General features: G+C 38.6%; 1 protein-coding gene across 3 annotated transcripts in view; it reads right to left on the bottom strand.

Annotated features, from left to right (window-relative positions):
- FAR2 (fatty acyl CoA reductase 2) overlaps positions 1-15,699 on the bottom strand; it is a 176,465-nt gene that overhangs the window by 28,258 nt on the left and 132,508 nt on the right. For all 3 annotated transcript variants that reach the window (XM_010856032.1, XM_010856031.1, XM_010856030.1), the window contains exons 3-4: positions 8,810-8,985; positions 5,722-5,901 (exon numbers count right to left, since the gene is read on the bottom strand). In XM_010856032.1, coding sequence (XP_010854334.1) covers positions 5,722-5,901; positions 8,810-8,985 — 356 coding nt within the window. The remainder of the gene's footprint in view (positions 1-5,721; positions 5,902-8,809; positions 8,986-15,699) is intronic.

The raw sequence follows: 15,699 nt of genomic DNA, 5'->3' as shown, positions 1-15,699 counted from the left end.
CTGGGAAATCCCATGGACAGAGGAGCCTGGTGGGCTATAGTCCACGGGGTCACAAAGAGTTAGACAGGGCTTAGCAACTGAATGAAAACAAAAAAAAAGGTGTACGCAAGCCAATAGGCAAAGCAGTAGCCATGCCCTATTGGTTTTTCTTTCCACAAACACATACAGGTTTTCTACATGTATTGCCATTCAGAAAGGCTCTAGTCCCCTTCCCCATTCCATCTCAGGTGATGGGTCTCCATGCCTCTGGAGACTTCCCATGCTAACCTATCCCCTTTTGCTCCATAACCATCATGTTCCTAAAGCTCACTTTCATCAAAGTCTTTCCTTGATTAAAACAAAATGAAACAAATGGCCCAAGTCACACACACACACACACACACACACACACATACACACACACACACACGAGTCCTCCCTCAACAGATCTGTCTGTAGAATTAAACATAACCCTCTGCAGGGTACTCAAAATGTCCATAGTGTGGCTCCATTCTACCTTTCCAGCTTGACCTCTAACAGCTTGCCTACATATAACCTATGTGATGCCAAAATGGGCTTACAGCTCTGTCCCAGGCAAGTCCTAGGTTTTCCTCCTTCGCTAGCTCTGCCCAGTGTGTGCCCCATCTGACTGTCCCCCACTGTACACATTCTTCCAGTTCTAGCTCCCACATCTGTCTTTAGAGTCCTTCAGCACCAGCAAACCCACTACATCCCATTTCCTCCACCACACCTCTGAGGTAATTCTGCTCTGTTCTATTTGCCTTTGACTGTGAGCTCCTTGAAAGTACAGTCCCTATCTTAAGAAAGCACCATTTAATCACATGGGAAAGTATGCATATACTAGAAAGACCATAATCATGTGGCCATGGAAAACCTTTGTGTCTCTGCACTTACTAGTTGAGAGATTTGTGAAGAGTTACTTAACCTTTCTGAGGCTGTGTTCCTTTGTTAGTACATTAGCCATAATAGTATCAGCCCTACGATGTTACGTTAAGGAATTAAATGTCTGTGAAAGTACCTTTGTTCCAAGTAATTGCTCAATGATGATTCACAGAATCCTTCCCTTCTTATTGCATATTTACTAGATTGGTTTAAGCATGCTAAATAAAGCACTAAGTAATTATGGATCCATTTTTCTGGTTCCTAACTCTAGTTATTTCAGGTTTTATACAGATATAAAAGCTTTTTTCTTCTACACAGCCCCTCTAAGAGGATTTACCTTGGCCTAAAAAGTATGGGAAGCATAAGCCCCAAACTTCTGTCCTTGTTGGTCAGCTATGAGCATCTTTAAAAATAAACATTCCACTTAAGCTGTTATTCTGGAAAACTGGAGTTTGTTGGTCATCCCTGATCCATTTACACACATGAGTTTCTAAAGGTAAATATTACCAACTATGTAGAAGCTGGAAATATACAGGCAGAAATTATAAGAATGGTGACATCATTACATCATAAAACGTCTGTGTTGGGATGAGGGGCAGAAGACAAGTGCACAGATAATCAGTTGCTGAACACGAAAGGCCAATTAAAAACATCAAGTCCTAATTTATTATGAAAATGTGTGTATACTAAAGTTTCCATAATAAGATAATCAAAATGTATCTTTTGGGAATGGTTAGGGACAAAGGAAATTCTGGATTTTCAGAGATGGGCTGAGGGAAGGGAGGGGCTGGGCTGTGAGATGGACAGAACATGGGGTGGGCTGAGAAGGACAGAAGTACAGGGCAGGAATGAGAGGTGTCGAGTTTGGCTCACAGTTCCATTCCCTTTATTAACAATGCCAAGCAGGATCTCTTCAGCCTGCACAATTGGGAAAGTTCCTGGCAAAAAAGTGCACACCCTCTTTTATTTTCCAGAACTGCAATTCCCATTAAATTGCTTCTCTGGAAAAACAAAGGTTCATTTTACTGTTTTATGGGTGATTTTCTTTTCTTTTTTTTCAGCTTTACTAAGGTATACCTGATGAACAAAATTTTAAGACAGTGCATATCGTGATGATTTGGTACACATATACATTGTGAAGGGGCTTCCCCGGTGGCTCAGTGGTATAGAATCTACCTGCAATGCAGGAGCTGCAGGAGATGAGGGTTCAATCCCTGGGTGGCAAGGATCCCCTAGTGTAGGAAATGGCAACCCACTCCAGTACTGCTGCTGCTGCTGCTGCTGCTGCTGCTGCTGCTAAGTCGCTTTAGTCGTGTCCGACTCTGGGCCACCCCATAGATGGCAGCCCACCAGGCTCCGCCGTCCCTGGGATTCTCCAGGCAAGAACACTGGAGTAGGTTGCCATTTCCTTCCCCAACACATGAAAGTGAAAAGTGACAGTGAAGTCGCTCAGTTGTGTCCGACTCTTCACGACCCCATGGACTTTAACCTACCAGGCTCCTCTGTCCATGGGATTTTCCAGGCAAGAGTACTGGAGTGGCTTGCCATTGCCTTCTCCACCATTCTTGCCTGGAAAATTCCATGGACAGAGGAGCCTGTACAGTCCATGGGGTCACAAAGAATTGAACAGGACTGAAGCAACTTAGCATGTATACCTACATTGTGAAATAATTTCCTCTCCCTCCATCTAAAATTAATGTATTCATTACTCTTTTATGAGAGATTTTATTTGATCACAACGCTTCAAGATTTTCTTGCTGTTTAACTCTTGGTTCCTTTTTTGTAAAAAATGAGGACCACTGCAGTACTCAGAACAATAACAGTGGCTAGACCCCATAGGGTTACTGTTAAAAATCTCCAAGGGCAATTTTATTTTAACCAGAGGCCAATTACAAAATAGAGAAGAAATCAGAGAAAAATATTTTCTTAAAACAGAGCAACTAAACCTGGATTTAGGTGCAGTAGTATTTATTCAGAATAACTTTAATGCTGTCATTTTAAAACTTCAGAAAATTCTATCTGATATAGGAATTGTTGAAACAGTCGTGAACAATGGTCTAGTTGGTGAGGGGCTGCTGGGATTTATTCAAAGCATTATTCCAAACTTAACACATAGGTTTTATTCCAAGTTTAAGAAGAAAAAAAGAGCAATCCAAAACACAGATAAGATGAGGGCATATATGTATTTTATATGTAAGACTTCACACTCTCAAATACCAGCTTGCTATGGAATTCTATTCCTGCTTTGTCTAAACAAACAAGCAAGAACACATCTTAGCCAGAGTGGTATGAACAAAGATCATCCAGTTCCATCAAAAACTTTTCATTCATTCAGCAATATTTGAGTTCCTACTTTGTGCTGGCATTGAAGAACAAGAAGGAACAAGAGACAGTCCTCTCCTTTGAGAATCTCATTGGCCACTGGAGATATAGACAAATAATCAGACATTTGGAATGACCTGTGCTAAATGTCATGATGAGGATGAGCACAGGGTGCTCTGGGAGCACGGGAATGGCCACCTGAATCCATGTGCTCCCAGAGGAAAGCTTTGATGTCTGGATAAGAACTTACCAGAGGAAGCAGAGGTAGAAGTAGCTTCTAGAGACAGAATAACCTAAGCCAAGGCAGAGACGTATGAGAGAGAGTACTTTGTGTGACTGCGGCACACATGTAAGACTGAGAGGGATGGTGCTGGACAGGTGGTTCTGAAGATAAAAATTTAAATAAATAAACTGTGGTAATGATGTTCTCTTTGTTTAAAAAAAGATAGCGTTAGCTCCTTAACTGCATTGAAATGCATTTTGTTGAGACAAAATATAATTGTTCTCCTAGTTCTGTTTGGCCACATATGTGTATGTTTTAAAATAATTGTTCTCCTTGGAGAGCAGTACATGACAGACAGACATAAATTTTGTATTAAATGTCCATTACAGTTTGATCATCAATCATATAGCCGATACCTGCCTTTACCAGTTGACATATGCTGGGGAGTGGAGAATGCCTGTTAATAAATCAACTCTTCCTCTGGGAGGAGAGCTTATTCTTTGAAATGGGGTGTGGGAGGGTTTGAGCATCTGGACACAGTGTGGGAGGGAGAAAGGGGTATGGAATCTCTGGGTGAACTGAATCTCCATTTCCTACCTTTTTCTCTGGTGACCTCTCAGAAAAATCAAAGGACAGGGAGAAGTCTGCTCCTTTCCTGGGCTTCTGAGTGCTCATTTTCTCAGTTGGGTCTGACTCTTTTGCAATCTTATGGACAGTAAGTAGCCTGCCAGGCTCCTCTCATGGAATTTTCCAGGCAGGAATACTGGAGTGGGTTGCCATTTCCTATTTCATGGGCTTATCACATCCATAAACACCACATTTACCAAAAGACAAAGCTGTAAGAGGATGGCTAAACAGCATACAAATCATTTCCATCCTGAAAACATGTCAAGGCTTTAGACCTCGACTTTCCTGCACTGACTTGGGCATCACAGTGTCTTTTCTCCAACTATCCTGAGAAATTCTGGACTCTGAAAGGTTCCTTTGCACCAGTTAAGCAAATCATGATTTATTAGCAACTTTAAGCAACCTCTGTCTCCTTTAAGTGACTTTCATTTTTCTTTCGTCCTGGTTATTTTAAAATGACAGGTAAAAATATCTGTTCTCAGAGCTGTATGAGATAAAAATGTTTGCCCTGAAGGGAATAAACTCTTGATTTAGCTAAAGCTAAAGTGTATATCTAAAATAGAAATACAGTATTATAAAAAATTAAAATCTGACAGATCCACTGTGAGAGTATATTTTCTCTGCTATAATATGTTTTATGCAGAGTCTTTTAAAAAGCAAACAAAATAAGGCAAATTTGGTAAATAGAACACAAGAATGAAGAGGCAGAACAGAAAAACATACTTATTTTGAGATCAGGGTGATGTCCTAAAAAGAAAATAGTTCCTGTTAGTTGGCCAAAGAGAAAAATGCTAGACTTCTGTCTCTCCTGCATAATAGGATCATAAGGGAAGTGTCTCTCAGCTGAACAGATCAAGAAACTGACACTTTCTGCCAGATTTGGAAGAAATTTCTCTTCCCTATTAGTTCTTCTTTATCAATTTTTTGATTAACTGCTATTAAGCACTGTAGTAACTGCTTTGTATAACTCACATTATCATCACAGGTATAAAGACAGGCACTATTATTAGCCTCATTTCACACATGAAAGAATTAAGGCTCAGAGAGGCCAAAGATTTGCTCAAGGTCACAGAGCTAGTAAGTTGCAGAACCTTTGCAGTCTAATGATAAAGCCTTTCTTCTGGACGTTTACATGCTATGTATGCAAACCTCCCTTGGGTGCATGCTAAGTCGCTTTAGTTGTGTCTGACTTTTTTGCAATCCTATGCACTGTAGCCCACCAGGTTCCTATGTCCATGAGATTCTCCAAGCAAGAATACTGGAGTGGATTGTCATGCCCTCCTCCAGGTGATCTTCCTGACCCAGGGATCAAATCCACACCTCTTGTGTCTCCTGTACTAGTGACACCTGGGAAGCCCTGATACTTCCCTTGAAAAAAATCTAGTAGCAAAACTTAGTTCACTAAGAAGTGAGAAACCACCTCCATAAAGTATTCTCAAGTACCTCATGGAATTCTAAGCAACCTAATACAGCTTTTCTATCCCAATTCTCCTCCATCAAGAAGCACTCTACTCCCCACTGGGGACAGAGAATAGCAAGGACAGGGAGCTGAAGCTGGCACCTTTTCAAAGCATTCTGCTCCCAGGGTATCTCACTGTCTTACTTTGTAAATGAACGAAAGCCCGTCTCCCTTCACCCCCACCCACCGTGTAACCCATGTTACTTACTCCATGGAGTCAATGATTTTTTTTGGCTCCACAGGACATGGATAGACGACTTCGTCAATGTGCTTCAGGTTACAATTTGAAAAGGCAGTAGAAATGTGTATGAAGGCTTCCAGCTTCGGCATCTGACTGGCCATGAGCAAAAGCTGCTGGGTGGCAGTGACATTAAGCTGCACAGCATGTCTGGAGAAGGTTAGGCAAAAGGAAATACAGTGAGGCAAGTCACATCCCATTTTGCTGGAGCTGCACCTACTTCAGTAACTGGCATATCCATCTGATTTTTGTGGCTGCATCGAAGGACCAGGAGGAAAAGTGTGGGTCATGGCCACACAGTTATATGATACTTGGAATATGTTATATGTTGATGATGTCTTTTGTGCATATAAATTCTGTGATACATGTTGAGAAGTCATCTGATTCTAAATCAACTGGAAGGAAAGAAAATCACAATCCTCTGAATTTATAAAGGGACTTCTTAAGCAGCCATTAAAAGAATAAAAAACATAAATTAGGCATCTACCTTAAGTTAGAAAATTCAAATAAACTAGAGGAGAGCAACAGTGAATATAGAGTGATAAATATTTTTCTATTGCAAAGGTATAGGTCAGATATAAAAATTGATGTCAATAGAGAACAGATGAAGTTGCCAAGGGGGAGAGAGGTGGGGAAGGGATGAATTGGGAGTTTGGGATTAGCAGATGCTGACTATTATTTATAGGATGGATAAATTACAAGTTTCTAAAGTAAAGCACAGGGAACTATATTCAGTATCTTATGATAAACCATAATGGAAAAGCATATAAAAAAGAATGTATACATGTATATATGTGTGTATATATACAACTGAATCATTTTGCTCTACAGCAGAAATTAAAACAACATTGTAAATCAACTATACTTCAGTTAAAAAAATTATGTTAAAACTCTAAATTTTACCTAATAGAACACAAAGCTGCATAAACATATGGATATGATGACATTGAAGTAATTCTTTTTCTAGAAATATATGTTTAATACAAAATTAGGAAACCTATTACTCTAACTCAAAAAAAGAAAAAAAATATGTGATCATGTGTAAATATATATATATAGAAAAAATTTTAAATGACATTCAATACCCATTTCCAGTTCAATTTTTATAATTTCACTAAAATAAGAAGAAAATTATTTAAAAATACATATACTTCAATTTGATAGCCTGTGTATACTTAATGGTGAAAAGTAAGGAGTACTGGTTTTAAAGTCAGAGTTAAGAAAAATGCTCACAATCACTACTGCTTAACACTGCTCTGAAGTTCCAGCCTTATAATTAGAGAGGAAAATAATAAATACCATCACTGCAAAGCCAACCACAAAAGCACTATCAGATTATATAACTGTATATCTGAGAAAAAACAGAAGCAGCTGGAAAAAACTGGGGTGAACTGGTGTTCACTTCTAAAAGTTACATGAAAAAATCGCTAGCTTTCCTGTATAGAAACAAAAATTAGAATCTACAATGGAAGAACAGCACATATTCAAAAAAGAACATTTAAAAGATATCAAATTAATAAGTAGGCTCTATATAAAGAAAATTATGAAACTTCATTAAGGATCATAAGAGAAAAATTGAATGAAGATATACATTGTTCTTGGGTAGGAAAAGTCAATGTCTAAATCATGCTATTTTTCTAAATCAATCTACATGGTTAAGGTAATCTCAATCAAACTCACAACCCTTAAACAAACTTGGCAGATTTATTCTAAGTTTAATCAAGAGGTGAGAAAAGTCAGGAAAATTCTTTAAGAAGAGAAAAATGTGTGTATACTTGCCTAATAAAATAAGAATAGTAGTCATTAAAATATTGTGGTACTGGAAAAGAAAGTCTAATTAATGGGATTTTTAAAAAAAGGATTCAAAAAATAAATAAATAAAAATAAAAAATAAAAAAAGGATTCAGAAATAGGCATTTAATATACTATTTTATTTTAAACAAAAAATGAAAATAAATCATTTAATATATGTTGTTTAAAAAATAACCATCTGTTAACATTAAAAAAATATACTGTACAACACATACACATCACTCTTATTTTTATAGAATTTTCCTATTATTCTTTAGAGGTAAGTAAATTTTAAATGAGTCAGATTTAAATGTAAACATAAAACAATTAAAATACTAGAAGAAATAATGAAAAACTGTAAATAATAAAAACAGAGCTGAGGACAAACGATAAACTGTTAAAATATTTTGAGCCTTATAAAAGATGAAGAGTTAATATGCTAAATCTTCCAAGAAGTCTTAAAATAGACCAAAAAAAAATTGTTTCAGGAGAAAAATAGGTGAAGAACACAAACAAGCATTTCACAAAAGAATAAACTGTCAATCAGCATTTAAACATTCTCAACCTTTCTGATTATCAAAGAAATAAAAACCAAAATTTGCAATACTATTTCCATTTTCATATTGACAATGATAAAAAGAATTAAAGAATTGTAATATGGTACTGAAATGAGCACTCATATGTCCAAGAACAGTGTAAATTCATACCACCTTTTTGAAAAGCAACTTAGCATTATATGTCAAAATATAAACTGTTCATAACCTGGACATATCTGGCATGTGTCTAATAATTCTACTTTTGGGAATTTACCTGAAGGGAAAAAATGTATATACACAGATGTTCATTGCAGAGCTGTTTATAACAGTGAAACATCTAAGCAATGTCCCTCAGTACAGAACTGCTTGAGTGTATTATATACATGTACAATGGGATGCCATGTAGTCACTACAAATTATAATAAATTATCAGTTGACAATGAAAGATATCTAAAAATAAAACTGAACAGGTTGCAAAAAAAACATCATTCCATTTTTTGGAGAAATTGAACATAAGGCTATTTTATTACAGATGCATAAAGAAAAGTTGAAATGGATGGTCTTCACAATATTAAATGGTTATCTGTGGATGGTAAGATTCTGGAAAAGATTTACTCCTTTGTTTTCATTGAGAATATCTCTTTTTTCAAAATAGAAATAATGAAGAAACATACACATATGTGTGCACACACACGTGTAATACAAGTCATGAAAGGGGCCTGGGACTGTACCTGAGGTGGTCATCGAAGCGCACGGTAGCGGCACAGTGGAAGATGATGTTTGTGTGGGAAAGAAGCTCCTTCATGTCCTCCTTGCTGATGGCAAAGTCATTCTGATTGAGGTCTGCAGAAATAGCTCGGATCTTCTCATGCACATTTGGACAAACTTCTTTGACTTTTTCAAACAGCTAAAACATATAAATCATCAAAGATCATCATCACCAGTAATGTTCTTATTTTCACTGATTTATTTCATTTTAATTCACAAAAACTGGTTATTAGTCGTAATAATATGACAGCCATCTGCTATATTTCAAGGTCATCTGCAATTCAAGGTCAACTTAGAGTAATTCTTGCTCCTCTTATTTTGATAAACATTTGGAAAAAGTTCTAGTGACCAGTAAGGAGTGTATTTTGAACTTTTCCTGGGTGAAGCAGTGGTAATAAGTCATCCATATCTTGCACCATCCTCTCTTCCCTTCCAAGACAGCTTCATGTTTAAACATGGTGATTATTTCCATTTCTGCCTGGGAGATACTGTTTTCAGGGCAAACTCACCAGCCTTTATATACCTTGACAAATTACCAGCAAAATCACCAGCCTTTAAGAAGGTCTCATAAGCGCAGGTTCAAAACAACTTGGTTAATTGCATCAGATTAACAAGAGGACTTAGAAGCACAAAGATAATTAGGAAAAAAAACAAATTAAGCAAATTTGTAATGGGTAAAACAAATAAATTTTTTATATAATCTCATTTTAATATATAAATGGCAGTTATTGTCTAGTAAGAGGATTACATGAGCTCGTGTATTTTTTATCAGATTTTAATTGATTTTTTAATATTCTAATTTATTTATAAAGGGAAAAGGAAAGAGTACTGGCAGATATAGCTTTTATTACAATTATTCAGGTAAAACACAGCCTCTATTTTCCCTTCCACATAGAAGTTCTCAGGTTGAATTGGTATTTTCCATTTTCTTAGAAAATAACAATTTTAATGAAACCATCTTGGTTCCAATCAACTTTGATAAAATAAAACTTTATTGTAGTAATAGTTTGGTTTGTGAAAAGTAAGGGCAAGAAAAGTAAGGTTAAACGTTTAGAAAGGTTAAGAGCAGAGAAAATTAAGATGTGGTTTAATACTAATATAGTAGAGACAAACAATTCTCCTTTCTCTTTTAACTCCAAAAGAATGTTTTCATCTGTTCCTTGATCCTTAGCAGAAGGCTTCTCCTTCCTGCTAGAGATTTACCCCAGGCTTCTCTGCTGGGTAATAAGAAGCTGATTTCAGGTATTTACAGAAATCGTGTCTCGTTTGTATCAGGTAAGACCATGTTCAGAGGACATCCTGGAAATTTAATGAAGCCAACTAGGGAAGGGAATTAAATCCACATACTGACCTGGCAGGATAATATACATCTGTCCCCAAGCTACTATTTTTCTGCACTGTAGGACCAGCCTTTTTAATATTGTGTTACTATAATCCTGAAAATAATTCAAAAGTTAGGCCACTCTTCAATGCTTTTTTGACATCTAAGATTGATAAAGCATCTCAGGGACATTCTCAACAAAGGTCATTTAAATTCTTTTGAAAGACATTTAACAGCTCTCCAGTCATAAAAGTGAAGTCGCTCAGTTGTGTCCGACTCTTTGCGACCACATGGACTGTAGCCTACCAGGCTCATCCATCCATGAGATTTTCCAGGCAAGGATACTGGAATGGATTGCCATTTCCTTCTCCAGGGGCTCTTCCCAACCCAGGGATCGAACTTGGGTCTCCCACATTGCAGGCAGACGCTTTACCATCTGAGCCACCAGGGAAGCCATAATGGATCATAAGGATGTTAATATTTGCTTTCACAGTCGAACATTTTCCTTTGTGTTGTTGTTGTTGTTGAGTCATTAAGTCATGTCTGACTCTTTGCAACCCCATGGACTACAGCATGCCAGCCTCCTCTCTCTTCCACTATCACCTGGAGTTTGCTTAAATTCATGTCCAGTGAGTCCGTGATGCTATCTAACCATCTCATCCTCTGTTGTCCCCATCTCCTCCTGTTCTCAATCTTTCCCAGCATCAGGGTCTTTTCTGATGAGTTGGCTCTTTGCATCAGGTGGTCAAAGTATTGGACCTTCAGTTTTAGCAACAGTCCTTTCAGTGGATAATCAAGGTTGATTTCCTTTAGGATTGACTAATTTGATCTCCTTCCTGTCCAAGGGACTCTCAAGAGTCCTCTCCAGTATCAAAATTTTCTTTTGTAGTTCATGTTAATTATACAACAGACACAGGTTGGATTTTTTTGGATAAGTTTATGCCACATTTATACAGTTATCCTCCTTTTTAAACAACTGAATTTATAGGAGGCTCTTTCTGAGTCACGATAGATTTCATTCATAAGAAATCTATTTGAGGTTCTGTTGAGTCTGACTTTGTCCTGTGAAGACTTTTGGCTGCTTGAGAGCAAGACATGGAAGATGACCTCAGTGTCTACTTTTTTAGCAATGGGGCTGGTCACAGATGATGCAAGCTGCCATGCAAACATTTTCTGTTGCCTTTGGCTTTTATGATTATATTTTTTAAATTTTCTTTGGCTGTGCTGGGTCTTTGGTAGGGTATGCAGGCTTTCTCTGGTTGTGGAATGGAGGGGCTTCCCTAGCTGTTGCACTTGGGCTCTCATTGCCCCACAGTTGTGGGATCTTAATCCCCAACCAGGGATATAACCCAATCCCCTGCATTGGAAGGCAGATTCTTAACCACTGGACCACCAGGAAAGTCCCAGGTTTTTGAGACTTTAAAAGTCAGAGGATATTATTAAATTTTACTATACTTTCAGACCACCTGTACAATGTTGAACAGCACAAAGATACATTTACAGCATTACTGTTTTAGGAGATAATTACTATTTCTCCCAAATAAAGTCCTTTTGAAATAAAGGACTTTTGAAATAAAGTCCCAATCAACATCCTATTTATGGATTTATATTTTCAAATAAGAGGGGATATCTGAATGAACATAATGTAATTTAAAAAGAAGTTTAAGTATTCTGATTGAGGTGGTATTGATTACAATCCATTGATATAAATCATGAATTGGCTGCATCAACTGAAGCCACAGTAATAATTACGGTCCTATTTTACTATATTAGCCAGGCCTGATAATATAACCATTACTAGATGGTCAATACTGAAATCAGATTGATTATTTTCTTTGAAGTCAAAGATGGAAAAGCTCTGTACAGTCAGCAAAACCAAGACCGGGAACTGACTATGGCTCAGATCATGAACTCCTTATTGCCAAATTCAGACTTAAATTGAAGAAGTTAGGGAAGACCACTAGAAAACGCTGGTAGGACCTAAATCAAATCCCTTATGATTATACAGTGAAAGCGACAAAGAGATTCAAGGGATTAGATCTGATAGAGTCCCTGAAGAACTACGGATGGAAGTTCGTTACATTCTACAGGAGGCAGTGAGCAAGACCATTCCCAAGGAAAAGAAAGGCAAAATGGTTGTCTGAGGAGGCTTTACAAACAGCTATGAAAAGAAGTGAAAGGCAAAGGAAAAAAGTAAAGATATACCCATTTGAATGCAGAGTTCCAAAGAATAACAAAGAGAGATAAGAAAGCCTTCCTCAGTGATCAATGCAAAGAAATAGAGGAAAACAATAGGATGGGGAAGACTAGAGATCTCTTCAAGAAAGTCAGAGATACCAAGGGAACTTTTCATGCAAAGATGAGCACAATAAAGGACAGAAATGGTATGGACCTAACAGAAGCAGAAGATATTAAAAAGAGGTGGAAAGAATACACAGAAGAACTGTACAAAAAAAGATCTTCACGACCCAGATAATCATGATGATGTGATCACTCACCTAGAGCCAGATATCCTAGAATGTGAAGTCAAGTGGGCCTTAGGAAGCATCACTACAAACAAAGCTAGTAGAGGTGATGGAATTCCAGTTGAGCTACTTCAAATCCTAAAAGATGATGCTGTGAAAGTGCTGCACTCAATTTGCCAGCAAATTTGGAAACCTCAGCAGTGGCCACAGGACTGGAAAAGGTCACTTTTCATTCCGATCCCAAAGAAAGACAATGCCAAAGAATACTCAAACCACCGCACAATTGCACTCATCTCACATGCTAGCAAAGTAATGTTCAAAATTCTCCAAGCCAGGCTTCAGCAGTATGTGAACTGTGAAATTCCAGATGTTCAAGCTGGATTTAGAAAAGGCAGAGGAACCAGATATCAAATTGCCGACATCCACTGCCATCGAAAAAGCGAGAGAGTTCCAGAAAAATATCTACTGCTTTACTGACTATGCCAAAGCCTTTGACTGTGTGGATCTCAGCAAACTGTGGAAAATTCTTCAAGAGATGGGAATACCATCCACCTTACCTGCCTCCTGAGAAACATGAATGTAGGTCAAGAAGCAACAGTTAGAACTGGACATGGAACAACAACTGGTTCCAAATCAGGGAAGGAGTACATCAAAGCTGTATATTGTCACCCTGCTTATTTAACTTATATGCAGAGTACATCATGAGAAACGCTGGGCTGGATGAAGCACAAACTGGAATCAAGATTGCTGGGAAAAATATCAAAAACCTCAGATATGCAGAAAGTGAAGAAGAACTAAATAGCCTCTTAATGAAACTGAAAGAGGAGAATGAAAATGTTGTCTTAAAGCTCAACATTCAGAAAACGAAGATCATGGCATCCGCTCCCATCACTTCATGGCAGATAGATAGGGAAACAGTGGAAACAGTGACAGACTTTATTTTTGTGGGCTCCAAAATCACTGAAGATGGTGACTGCAGCCATGAAATTAAAAGACACTTGCTTCTTGGAAGAAAAGCTATGACCAACCTAGACAGCATATTCAAAATCAGAGACTCGACTTTGCCAACAAAGGTTCTTCTACTGAAAGCTACGGTTTTTCCAGTAGTCACGTATGGATGTGAGAGTTGGACTATAAGGAAAGTTGAGCGCTAAATAACTGATGCCCTGGAACTGTGGTGCTAGAGAATACTCTTGAGAGTCCTTTGGACAGCAAGGAGATCCAACCAGTCCATCTTAAAAGAAATCAGTCCTGAATGTTCTTTGGAAGTACTAATGCTGAAGCTGAAACTCCAAAACTTTGGCCACCTGATGCAAAGAATTGACTCACTGGAAAAGCCTTGATGCTGGGCAAGATTGAAGGCAGGAGGAGAAGGGCTCGACATAGGATGAGATGGTTGGATGGCATCACTGACTCTATCCAGGAGTTGCTGATGGACAGGAAGCCTGCCATGCTGCAGTCCATGGGGCTGGTTGGACCCGACTGAGCTACTGAACTGAACTGATAATATGACTTGCCATAGTCAGGAATGGGCTTCCCTGGTGGCTCAGATGGTAAAAGAACTTTTAATCTGAAATCTCAGCATACGGCTATAGCTTCTAACAAAATAATACTCATTAAATGTTGGCAAAGCCTAGAGTGCTAGAGATTGCAGCCAACTGCCACGCAACAGGTCAGTGCTTTTCAGAATGTTATCCCCAAGTGAACTGCACTGAAATCAGTAGATATGCATCTTAAAAAATTCCTGGACCCCATACCATGCTCACAAAGTAAGAAATTACTGGGCCCTGCCCAGGAGTTTGCATTTCACATCAGGTTTCAAAGTTGATTTTAACTGATCCCAAGCTGAGAACTTCCTTAGTTGCATTGTTAACACAAATAACTGATGAACAACTGTGTATGACTCATTTCCCTCTCAACAGCCCAGGGCACTTACAAGAGATCAGTGGTTTTCAAACTGTATAGGCAAAAGAAAATTCTAGGGGCCAATTAAAAATGATGCCTCTGTTTCTGATCCTGCCCACAGCACCAACTGTCTCACTGTTTAAACTGTTCACTGAACCCAGGATAGGCAAGGTGCAAGCTAAGAGGCTGGAAGAAGACTCGAGGAGCCATAGGAACTACAGACACATTTATTCTCTCCTGGCGGATGCTGCAGCCGTAGCAGTAGACACGCTACATTCTCTCCTCCCGTGGCTGACCCAACACAACAGACACAGCAGTGATGCAGCAGTAACACCACCGTGTTCTAGTGAAATGAAGTGAAGTGTTAGTCGCTCAGTCATCTCCAACTCTTTGGGACCCTGTAGACCGTGGCCCACAAGGCTCCTCTGTCCATGGAATTCTCCAAGCAAGAACATTGAAGTGGATTGTCATTTCCTTCTCCAGGGATCTTCCCGATCCAGGAACCAAACCTGGGTCTCCCACATTGCAGGCAGATTCTTTACTGTCTGAGCCACCAGGGAAGCTGCCACATTCGAGGTGGAGCTCATAAATGCCTAGAGCACAAAGTACCTCATGACCAAGCGAGTGCCTTGTGTGGCACATGTGCAGTGTTATAAATGATCTCAGCTGTTACATAGTCATTATTTATAAAATGTGGGGTGAGAGGGCCTGAACATGTCATCTTGGCTAATTTGTTCTCTCCCCACAATGCCCTTACTCCACCCCCAGAGATCTTGACTCAGTAAGTTTGGTATGTAACCAAGAGTTGTATTTCTTAACCATCTCCATAGATAGGTCTGATGGTCCAATACCTTACTTTGAGAAACACCGACTCCAAAAATTCATGTCTGTTTTAAAATTCTGCACTTAAATTCCACCCTCTGGTTTGTAAACTCCTTGATTCTTCTTTTATCACTTTATGCTTGACAGCACCCAGTTCATTGAAACAACTCAAATTTTCCTTGTTAAATTGAAAGTAATTACTCTAAGAATGGGCTTTCCTGATGGCTCGGATGGCAAAGTATCTGCCTGCAATGCCAGAGACCTGGGTTCAGTCCCTGGGTCAGGAAGATCCCCTGGAGAAGGAAATGGCAACCCACTCCAGTATTCTTGCCTAGAGAAT

Source organism: Bison bison, unplaced genomic scaffold (assembly GCF_000754665.1).
Source record: "Bison bison bison isolate TAMUID 2011002044 unplaced genomic scaffold, Bison_UMD1.0 scf7180017864370, whole genome shotgun sequence".
In the NCBI taxonomy this organism is placed as follows: Eukaryota; Metazoa; Chordata; class Mammalia; order Artiodactyla; family Bovidae; genus Bison; species Bison bison.
The sequence above is the reverse complement of the archived record's forward strand: the minus strand, read 5'-3'. Positions and strand labels throughout refer to the sequence as shown.